The sequence below is a fragment of the Plecotus auritus genome, assembly GCF_963455305.1.
Source record: "Plecotus auritus genome assembly, chromosome: 6".
In the NCBI taxonomy this organism is placed as follows: Eukaryota; Metazoa; Chordata; class Mammalia; order Chiroptera; family Vespertilionidae; genus Plecotus; species Plecotus auritus.
The window spans coordinates 78,403,218-78,415,518 of NC_137773.1; the positions used below are offsets into that span (position 1 = coordinate 78,403,218).

Here is a 12,301-nt window from a genome sequence, read left to right on the forward strand (position 1 = left end):
GCAGTACTTGTCTTTCTCTGTCTGGCTTATTTCACTCAGCATAATACCATCCAGTTTCATCCATGCTGTCGCAAATGGCAGGATTACTTTCTTTTTTTAGGCTGAATAATTTCTCCCTCCCTCTCTCTCTCTCTCATTTTCTTTATGCATTCATCCATCAACACTTAGGTTGTTTCCAGACCTTGGCTATTATGAATAATGCTGCTATGAACACAGGAGTACAGGTATCTCTCCAAGATAATGATTTTGTTTGGTACATACCCAGGAGTAGAACTGCCGGATCACAAGATAGTTCTATTTTTAATTTTTTGAGGAGCCTCCATATTGTTTTCCATTCTGGCTGGTACAATCATTATTTTAAATGCAAGTAAGTCAGCACCACTCTGGCAGGCAATAAGCACTTGTAATTATATTTTATGTCACTAGAGATAGGGCTTTTCCTTTAAACATATTAATGGTGAAAGAACTAAAAACATTTCAACCCCCAAAGGCAGTTGAAAGTATATAAAAAACAGCTTCATGAGACTTCCTGCTACAATTTAGAAAACTGAGCATTTGCCAGTTATCCTTCCAATGGGATTCTATTTGTGGCAACAGAATGTATTTGAGTATATGGACTCTTGATTACAAAGAATAGCTCAACTATGCTATATAAGAGTTTCACTTATTATTCCCAAGTTATGTCAAAATGTATTTGGGGGAGGGAATTGGAAGACAGTAAAAGGCTAAAGGCCAAGTTCACTATGTGTATTTACTAAACTGTTAAAAAAAGAAGAAGAAGAAGAGGGTTCACATTCTGACATCAAATTATGAGAATGGCTCATAATTTATGGCTTCTTTTCAGCCATAATGACTTCCATATAATCAGTCATTTTCTATAGAGCATTCGGTAACATCTACAGCTAACTAAAAAACTGGTTAACATTACTTAGCTAAATACATGCAATCAGAAAGAAGAATAATAAGCCTTGCCCTATTTCTTCACCACTATGCTTCACTATGGGCAACTTCACTAACACCCACCAATCAGCTATCTTATAAGTTAGAAAAGAGATAAGAAAATTGTAGACAGATCAATGAAAACCCAACCCCACAAATGAAAACAAAACAAAACAAAACAAAAACCACAACCTAAAAACCACATGCTTAACTGCAGTGGGTCAGCAGCATTCTCCTGCCCAATTAACAGGACTGTATTTCAATTTAACAGCCTAGAAGTCATTGGCATTTCTTACTCATGTTAGTGAATTCAGCCAAATCAACATTACTGTGTTACTTCCAAATGACAGATATGTAAGACAGTTTGGCTCATCTTCTCATTTCCTTAAGTAAAATTTAGCAAACTCAGAAAAATGTTGCATACCAATTTTTGCAGTACCACAACAGTTGTTCCTTTATTATTCTCTTCATGTTAAAAATAAACCGAAATCCTAGTTACAGATTTTTAAGCCTTTCTGCCCCCTTGTAATAGTTAACACGTTAAGCGCCAAGCCTGTTTTGTCTTCCCTTCCATTTAGCCCGAGATAACCGATTTCGCCGATATGCTGGCGGCCTGAGACTGATGAGGTCCAAATGGAAAGTAGTGTCAGTCACCGGTGTCTGACATGGTGCTTAACGTGTTAAAGCAATAACATTTGTTTCGGACACAAAGCTCAGATTAGTCACTTAAAGACAACAAAAATCAGCATGTCTCTATAGTTATCAAGAAAACATAAACATAAAGTTAATTGCTACAATTTAGTAGCAGTGATTTAAAATAAGGCAATTTAAAATTTAAGTGTATACCAATATAGTTGGTTAGAATGGGGAAGGATATAATGTGAGCTCTTCAATTTAAATACTAAATTATCCAAGTAAAATTTCTATTATTTATAATCTGAACAGATATTCAATATTATTTAAACAAATAGAAAGCAAACACATCCTATCTTAAGCAAATCTGTTATATGGAAATTCAGATTTACTAAAAACAAACAAGAGATAATAATCACTAGTGATAATTACTTCCTTTATAAAAGAAATAACTTTTTTTAAAGTCTCACCATATACATATACATATACATATACATATACATGTACATGTACATGTACATGTACATACACATACAATGGAATATTATTCAGCCTTAAAAGGTAAGGAAATTGTCACATGCTAAATATGGATGAACCTGGAAGAATAAGTAACCCTAAAATCCTATTACATTCCTATAACAACGAATCAGGGTGACGCTTTTCCTATCAGTCTTCAATATTTGAGTTATAGAACAAGACCAAATATTTAATGAAGAGCCACAATGAGTCAGAATATAAGGCTTTTTTTTTTTTATAACTATTTAGTTTCAACACATTTTGCTTCCAAAATACTTACCTCAATGGAACTGGCTATATTCAAACATTCCTCCATTCCAGGAATATCCAACTGAATTATTCGAAAATCTTTACACTTTATGATGATGGTACCCAGTGGCCCCACAAATCTGTAAAAAATTATAAATTATGGTTAAGAACATACAGGTTTCTAACTTTAAGCATATGATTATTTCTGTGAAAAGAGAATGTAGTTATAATCATCATCTATATTCAACTATTCAACTTCCTTCTCCCTAATTAATCTAAGGAAAAGTCAATCCTGCAACATAAAAATGTGAGCCACAAGTTATTTAAAATTTATATTGAAAAAAATTTCAAACATAAAGTAATTTATACTAGGCCAAATCATTTAACAATGATTATTTGGGGCCCAGCCAGTGTGGCTCAGTAATTGAGCATCAACCCCAGGAATCAGGAGTTCAAAGTTCAATTCCTGGTCAGGATATACCTGGGTTGCAGGCTTGATCCCCAGTAGGGGGCATGCAGAAGGCAGCCCATCAGTGATTCTCTCTCATCATCGATGTTTCTATCTCTCTCTCCCTCTCCCTTCCTCTCTCTGAAGTCAATAAAAATATATATTTTTAAAAGCTAGTATTACTGTAACAGTGGTTTGTAACTGCACTTCTTGTTTTCTACAAAATTTAAGAGACTAATGCATTACATGAATTATTAGTTTATGTTTTGGGGCACACAACACATAAAGATGTAATTCTGTAACATTAGCAATGAAAAGGAGGTGAGGACAGAGCTGTAAAGGGGTAGAGTTTTGCATGTTACAGAAGTTAAGCTGGTATAATTTCATATTAGAATGTTATAACATTAGGATGTTAAATGTAATCCCCAGTGTAGTCACAAAGACAATAGCTACAGAATATACTCAAAGGTAAATGAGAAAGGAATTTAAACATTTCACCACAAAAAATCAACTATATTCAGGACAGTAATTCAGGCAATGAGGGACAAAGAAGCTATAAAGCATATAGAAAATAAATAACATTAACAAAAGTCCCTTCTTATCAATACAATAAGGTCTCACTTAATGTCATCAATAGGTTCTGTGACTTTAAGTGAAACAATGTTTAACAAAACCAATTTTACCATAGGCTAATTGATATAAACAAGAGTTAAGTTCCTACGGCATCTCATCAATATTATTAACAAAACGACACTGAACACAATTATGTTATTCAAGGACTTGCTATAGGTACTTTAAATGTATATGGGTTAAACTCTACAATTAAAATATAGAGATTGGTAGAATGGTTAAACACACATGATCCAGCTATATTCTGTCTTACAAGAGATCACTCAGTTGAGATACAAAGACAAACAGGTTGAAAGTGAAAGGATAGAAAAAGATATTACATGAAAACAGTAACCAAAAGATAGCAGGCTATACTAATATCAGACAAAATAAACTTTAAATGAAAAATGGTTCAGCCTGGCCACCGTGGCTCAGTGGTTGAGCATCTACCTATGAACCAGGAGGTCACGGTTTGATTCCCGGTCAGGGCACATGCCAGGGTTGCGGCTCAGTGCCCAGTAGGGGGTGTGCAGGAGGCAGCTGATCAATGATTCTCCCTCATCATTGATGTTTCTATCTCTCTCTCCCTCTCCCTTCCTCTCAGAAATCAGTAAAAATATATATTTTTAAAAGAATGGTTCAAAGAGACAACAAAAGATATTATCTATAATAATAAAAGCATAATATGCTAATTAGAACAGACAGCCGAATGACCTTCCAGACGTCCTTCTGGATGATCTTCCGGACAAAGAGGCAAGCTACCGAGGCTGTGAGGGCCAAGGCCCTTGCACGAATTTCGTGCATCAGGCCTCTAGTATTTAATAAAAGGCTCAACACAGCAAGAAGATATAACAATTATACTGAGACTGAGAAATTCACCATAGTGTGAAAATTAAACAACACACTTTTAAATAACCAATGGATCAAAGAAGAAGTCACAAGGGAAATTAGAAAATACTTAGAGACAAATGAAAACAAAAACACAACATTACAAAACTTATGGTACACAGTGAAAGCTGTATATATTATATATACACGGGATAAGGAAGTAGTTCTTAGGTAAGACTTTAAAAACACAAACCATAAAGTAAGAATTGACAAAATTTTCATTAAAATTAAGGACTTCCGTTAAACAAAGGACACCATAGGAAAGTTAACAAATAGGTGAGAGACTAGGAGAAGACATTTGCAATATCTAAGTGAAGAATTAATATCTAGAGAGTATACAAGGAACTGGCACAAAACACAAAACAACAAACCCAGCTCTTCACATAAAGAAAAACATTTTTTTAATTGAATTGCTAACAAATGTATAAAGAAATACTTAAACTCACCAGCAATTAGAGAAATACAAATTAAAACAAAGATATATATTTCACAATCATTAGACTGGCAAAAATTAGGAAGACAATAATACCTAATATTGGTTAAGAATGTAAGAGAACAAAGTAGAAGAGTCATTTTGGAGAGCTGTCTAGCATTACTTTGTGAAATGAATTATGCATCTACTTTCTGGCTCCCTCCCATCCTAGGCACAATCTCAGGCACATGACTATAATGGGACCCAAGTATGTTTATCAGAGTTGTTTGTGATAACAGGGAACTGGAGGTTACCTAAAGGGTCAGATAAAGGTTGTAGACTCTTTGGAATTCTATACTTCAGTCAGAAGCAGTGAAATGGATATACACAGCAATATGAAGAGATCTTAAAAAAGAGTACTGAGTTAAAATGTTGAGAAATAGAAGATCTACAACATGATCTTACTTAAGTAAATTAAACTCACACATGAATGTGTGCACACACCCACACACAAGAGTGCTATATATTTTATAGAGATACACATATATCCAAGGACAAACAGCAACACTTAACATAGTTACCTAAAGGGATTGAGGATGACATGGAAAATTCTAGTGAAAATTAGCACTAAAAGAGAATAAAACAAAACATTGAAAAAACCTTATAATGAATCAATCATGGAAATGAGTCATCAAATGAGTAGGAGTAACTCAAGTGTCTATATCTAAGGTCCATAAAAAAAGAAAAAAAGTACAATTGAAAAACTTGTGTACAACCTTGTCTTCTGAAAAGATCAAATAAAATCATATATACAGTGTACAGGAAAGTATTTTATAAGCTTTAAAGCATTATTCAATATAAGCTTCTACTAGATATGAGAGGGGTTGTCTTTCTCTTATGTGATAGAACTGAGATTCACAGAGGTTAGGTAGCTTGTCCAAGGGCACCTATCTAACAAGAGACAAACTGGAAGAGTCATCCTTAATACTACTCTCCCTCTCACACCCCATTTACAATTATCAGCATGGCATGGCAGCTCAGCCTTGGAAATACATCCCAAATCTGTCTGCTTCTCCACTACTTCCACTCTGTCACTATCAACTTTAAAAAAATATATATTTTTACATAATTTTTTTTCTTGATTTCAGAGGAAGAGAGAAGGAGAATCATCAATGATGAGAATCATTGATCAGCTGCCTTCTGCACAGCCCACACTGGGGATTGAGCCCGAAATCCAGGCATATGCCCTGACAGGGAATCGAACCGTGACCTCCTGATTCATAGGTTGATGCTCAACCACTGAGCCATGCCAGCAAGGCAGTCACCATCACCTTTTACCTGAACTACTCAACAGTCTCCTAACTGGGCCTGCTGCTTCCACTCCTGCTTCTCTAGAATCCATTTTCCACCAGAGGCCAGAATCATCTTCTAAAAAGTCTATCAACTGCTACTTCCTTACTTTCAACTCTTCAAGGGCTTCCCATGAAAATCATCACAATGGCATTTAAGGTCCTGCTTATCCCTCTAACCATAGTTTCTGCTGTCCCAGTAGCCTCTACATCTTGCTCACTGCCCTCCAGCCACACTGGCCTCTTTGTTTTTCCTAGTTCATGCCAGCATGTTCCTGTCTCAGGTCTTTGTATCCACTGTTCCCCAGCTGAAATGTTCTTTCCTCTGATATTTACATTGCTAGCTTCCTCCATTCATTCAAATGCCATTTGTCTTCCTGGCATTCTTGATCCTCCATCTTCCTTCCTGGCACTTATTGCCTGACATTGTTATATATTTACTAGAGGCCCAGTGCACAAATTCATGCACGGTGGGGTCCCTCAGCCTGGCCGGCGATTAGGGCTCATTGGGGCTGGCCAGCCAGAGGGAGGGACTGCGGTAGGTTGGCTGGCCAGCTCCAGGAGGTTGGACGTGGAAGTGCACTGACCACCAGGAGGCAGCTCCTGCATTGAACGCCTGCATCATAGTGACTGGTCAATCGGTCATTTGGTCAACTGGTCGTAACGGTCACTTAGGCTTTTATATATATAGATTTGTTGATTTATCTGAATGTCCATCTCTTCCACAGTACATAAGCTCCTCACCTGTCTTAGTCACCACTGCATCTGCAGGTCCTCATGGTGCTCAGTACAGAGAAGACACGTTGAAGTGAATATTTCTTGAGAGCAACAAATCACCTCTGACCTGACCACCTAGCTCAGTGGTCGGCAAACTGCGGCTCGCGAGCCGTGGTTTGCTGCTCTGTTGACTAATGAGTTTGCCGACCACTGACCTAGCTCATGCTCTTTCTATTACATCATGCTGCTCTCCAGGAAAAAAGAGAAATGTGTGTACAGCTTGTCATTTATCCCCTAACAGATTAAAAGGCCCATGTCTTATATACTACCTTAAGCCCTACCAGACCCAGCATGTAGTAAATGCTAGGTAAATATGATGAAATGAAAGAGTGAAAAGCAACCATAAAAAGAGTTAAGTCAGAAAGAAAAATGTAAGTCCTGGCTTTAAGGAACTAATATATGTAACTATCCAAATACAAATTTTAACATAAATTTATGAAAGAGCTATAATTAAAGAGCTATAGGATTTCAGTTAGTTGTGGGACTAATAGAACAATCTATGAAAGAGATGGCAGTTAAAATGGTTAAAATGAATACTGATAGATGGGTAACAATTGGATGATAGCCTATAAACTCCTGAAAGAACTATATTTTATTCACGTTAGTGTTCTTAATACCTCACAAAATATCTGCAATATGACATTCAATAAATGTTTAAGAAACTTGGGAGGAGCACGGCACTCCCTCTATTTCTTCAGTATCAGTATAATATAGACATGAGCCCTGGCAGGTGTGGCTCAGTTGGTTGGAGTGCTATCCTGTACACCAAAAGGTTGTGGACTCGATTCCTGGTGAGGTGGATGAGCAAAAATAGTGAAGACTGGCTAGTAAAAAAAAGTTAATGAAAGGGGATGGCAAGAACTAAAGGTGAGAAAAGTAGGTGACAACAACATGTAGTGTCATGAATGACAATCTTTATTATGCAGGCAAGGAGAGAACACTGTAAACCCTTACCAGGAAGTGATGATATGGGGAGTCTAATAGGAATCCTCTGTTTGAAAAAATAAATTTATTACCACTTCACTCATACTGTTTAAAATTCTACCATTAGAAATTATTTTCTTTTAAGGCATAACCTTGTTAGGAATCTTAATATCCAAATTCTCTTGAGAGGTAATAGAAAAAGCCATTGTCATTCATTTATATGTTAGTATTAAATTGAATAATCAATTTATCTTCTGACTAGAGTAAGTACACAGCCATTGGGGAAATTGGAATTTTGACTGCAGATGGAAGTACAACCTTTTTGACTCTGAGACACAACTTTGGAAAGACAGAGTGCAAAAACAGAGGTTAATTAATACCTTTGCTTAAATGACAACTCTGTTCTTTCCAAAAGCAGAACTGAGTAAAGAGAAATAAAAGACATTATAATCTACCATTGTGGGAAATATTAAATGGATGGCACAAAAGGTAAGAAATAAGGAGAAACGTACATAATGAACTGAACATTTTGGGGTGGGGTGGGGTAAGGTTTTGTGGAATTTAGACACTACATACTGAGTTGAGTTTTCTTCAAAAGTGGCAAATAATGACTTTTCCTAAATCACATTGAATCACAACTTCATGCACAATTATTATTCAAAGAATACGATGGCACAAGAAGAAATTTAAAAAGAAAATCACAGAAATAGTGTTATCTACCAAAAATAATATCAGGATAACAACCATGTGATAACCCTGGAGATTCCATCCAGATTTAAGAGAAACCAGGGATCTCATGTGGATGGTTTTCTGCTAAAACTCAAATCTTCAATCTAGGCCAGAGAGGGCTTATTTTGCTAGCTGGTTTGGAAAACACTGGGGCGCGTTTCAACCTACGGATCCCAGGTTCCCAGCGGAGTAGGGGGTGGGATGAGCACTCACCGCTTGTCGATGGCATCGATGTTTGAATGGAGGAGCCACAACTCCTCCGTGTTGTCCTGCCGGGAGGACAGGATCAGGTGGTGGCCAGTTAGGCACAAGGTCCCCTCAACGGCTGGATAGAACGGTCGGTGGAGCACCACATTGTCCACCCGTGGGGTCTTAATCAGCTCCGCAAACTCCATGGTCCCCAGCGGCCGGAGCCAGGGGACTGCCACGTCCCGGAGATGGAAGGCAGTTACACCGCAGGGCTGATGAGGATGACCCGGTGCAGGGCTGGCCGGAGGAGGGGCGGGGTCCGGGGCGGGAAGGCCGGGCCCCGCCCCAGGCCAGGGTGGGCTCGGCGAGGCCTGCGGCCACTGTCACTGGCTGCCGGGGTGTTTCTGCCGCACCTCCCGGTCCTCCGCGGACCAAGGACTAGACCAGAGAGAACGTCCCCGTGACAGGCCCAGCAGCCGCCGCCCAACCTGGAGACCTGGCCTGGGTGAGCGGGCCGCGAGGAGAAGGCGGAAGCTGTTTAGGGCCAGTTTCCAAGTCCCAGCCGCTAGGGACTCCTGGCGGAAGTAGCTGCTCCCAGCCGGACCTAGAGCAACTCTGGGCGGAAGCGACGGAGATCGAAACTCGGAAGACAGGAAGTCAGATCCGGAAGTCGGTCACCGCCTGGGTCCGTGGAGAATGTCTCCAGAAACATAGCCCAAGTCAAAGATTTGTGTTCCTACTAGGAGAAGGCTCTTCTTTGCCTTCATGGCCACAGCTGTACCCCTCACACCCTTAAAATATTCCGTATCTGAAAAGGCCGGGGAAGATGGGACGACGAGAAGAGGTCCCTGACCTCCCTCCCTCAACTTGAGTAGTAAGCCCTCCAAGGGCTCTTCACAGCGCGGGGCTGCCATTAATTGTGGCGATTTCCATCCATTCGCCGTGAAGAGATTGCAAGTGTGGGATGGAATCGGTGATTGTGACCCCAGAGAAGACGCCAGGTGTAGGGTCCGGACGGTGCAGTCTCCCACAGAGCGCCGCGCTAAGGCGCTGTGACCTTGAACAAGAAAAGAAAAGCATCCAAAGACCTATGAGAGGCCCTAGGTATAAATACATACAATGCACGGAAGAGGAGGTGATCCTATCTTGTGAGGAAGTTCAAGTGACTTGCTAAAACACAATTAATTTGTAGCACGAACTGGACTTCAATTTAGATCTATGAAATACAAGGCATTGGGGCTTTGGTCATCACTGCTCCGCCTCCCCATTAAATCCAATCAACCAAACTACTCCCAGGCACCTAAATTATGCCAGAAAGTTACTTTAATTTTTCTTTCCTGGGTGCTTCCCTCTCCTTTTAAACTGGCGTTTTTCATTTTAAAATAGGAAATTAGAGGTGAATATGCAAGGATTTGAGTCCTGGTCTACCGTCATTTTATTAACTTTTGAAATCCTCACCATGTAGTACAGCAAGTTGGCTCAAGTCTCACAGCTCAAGTCTCACAGCAAAGACAAAGTGCCTCAAATCTCATCTGATTATTCAACACGTGTTTCTGCTTCTGTCCCTGCCCTTCCTAAAAGGTGCAGTTCTTAGAACCTCTTACAGATTGTTACAGCTGAGAGTCCAGTTTTATCTGCAAAAGAATAAACTGTAACTAATAGAGAAGGGGGAATAAGGGGAAATAACTTATAAAGTTATTTTTATTGGAATTTTTGTTGTCCTTCCACTATGTGGTTCATTATAACAATTACCAATTGTGGAAGGAAGAATTTATTCCAGGATGAAGAGTAAGGGAAAGTTTTATGGAGAAGGTATCATTTGAAAGGAGGACCTTGAAGGATGAGTAAGATTTATACCCTAAATGAAGTATAACCAGTTTAATGATGTCTACTAGAGGTAAGGAAAAATTATTCATTAATTTCACTACCTTTTCTTTTAGTTTCTTGGTGGGTGGGGCTATGAAAAGATCATTGTGTCATTAAATTTTAAAATGTTTAATATTCCATAAGGGTTTAAAAGTCTTTTTCACCATGATAGAAAACTGTCAATATTATGCCGAATTGTTATTTAAAAAATCAGAAACTATTAGACAATTACATCTATTTTGGGTTGAAGCTTAAAGCACAGAAAGCCTTTGAAGTCTGAAGAAAACAAACATTGAGTAGTAAATAGAGGTGGTGAAGCGCACAATATGTTAACTTACTGTATGAACAGTAGATGGCAGTAGAGTTTGACAGTAACGAAATAGGCTTCCATTCTATTAAAAAGTATTCAACATAACTATAGTCAAACAAGTTATTATACAAATTGCCTGGATATAAGGGTCTCAGAGGAACCAAAGAAGATGATGGCATTTATAATGCAAGTAAAACACTCAACACCTTACAGATGTTATTCTTTTTATCATCTTATGAGATAATAAGTGACATGGATAGATGTTATTCTATCAAATAGTCAACTAGCATGCATTAAGTGCCTAGTTGGTCATCAGCATTGTGGGAATGAATTCAATAGGTTTTACATGGCCCTTGCTCTCAAAGTAATAGCTAATTTGGGAAGGCCAACACACCCCACACATTTTACAAAAACAAAACAAAACAAACAAAAAGAGAGTGCTAAACTTTGAAGTACTGATTTACCTTACTGGTTTTGTGTTTCTCTACTATGCCTTGAGTAGTGAGTAGAAATTGAAGCATTTTGAAGGTAGTTTGAAGAAAATAGGTCAACAATTGCCAAAAGTAGCAGGAGCATCTCTGATGGAGAAGACACTACCTATCTGTACCATTGATGAGTAGCTCTTCTCCATGTGCTTTGTTATTATGTGTGAACTATGAGCAACTGAAATGAACCTGATAACCTCATGCCCTGTCTTTCTTGTGTTCTCTATCCCCTTTATCCCCTAAGCAAATCCACCACCAAATAAATTGTTGGTTGTATTTTGTAATAGCTTTTGAATTCCCCCACTTCTCTCAGTCTTCAAGGCCACCTAGTTCAGGCCACCATCATTTCTCACCTACTGTTATATAACAGAAAAAGCCTCTTAGTTGGTCTCCTTTCTTTGAGTGGGGTTCCCCTTCTTCCCATTTTTCCACTTGCCAGCTAAAGCCCTCTTTGCTGTTCTAAATTTATTTTTCTTTTCTGCACTTGTAAGTCCCTTTGTAATTTATTCCCTTAGGCAGTTATCAGCATCAGAGATCTCATCTCTCCTACTCTCCATCCAGTACAACAGCCCCAACCCCTATTCTGTACAATTTTCATGCCATTTATTCTTAAATAGCTTACAATTTCTTCTTGAAAATTTTGCACCCAGTTAAAACCTTGCTACAGATACCAGCATCATCAGCTTTCTCTGGAAACATTGTTAGAAATGTTCCATTACAGAGCTACTGATTCAGATTCTGCACTTTACAAGATTTCTAGATGATTTTTATGCACATGAAAGTTTGAGAAATTGCTGTTTAAAGAATCTGGGTGTTCTCTCTGCCTGGTATATACTCATCTCACAATACCTTGTCCCTTGACCTGTTAATTCCTATCATCCTTCAGATTTCATATTAGATGCCACTGCTTCTGGGAAGCCTTCCCTGATTTTTCCCTCCAAAACTAGTTCATACTTTTGAGTGATTACTCAGTGTTCT

The 12,301-nt window shown here is 38.6% G+C and overlaps 1 protein-coding gene across 1 annotated transcript in view; it reads right to left on the minus strand.

The window, feature by feature from the left end:
• The window catches only part of MTMR9 (myotubularin related protein 9), a 34,743-nt gene extending 25,467 nt beyond the window's left edge, over positions 1-9,276 (minus strand). Inside the window, exons 1-2 of the mRNA XM_080676185.1 lie at positions 8,687-9,276; positions 2,369-2,477 (exon numbers count right to left, since the gene is read on the minus strand). Of these exons, the coding sequence (XP_080532311.1) occupies positions 2,369-2,477; positions 8,687-8,868 (291 nt within the window). The 5' untranslated portion in view covers positions 8,869-9,276. The remainder of the gene's footprint in view (positions 1-2,368; positions 2,478-8,686) is intronic.
• Positions 9,277-12,301: the final 3,025 nt, after the last annotated feature.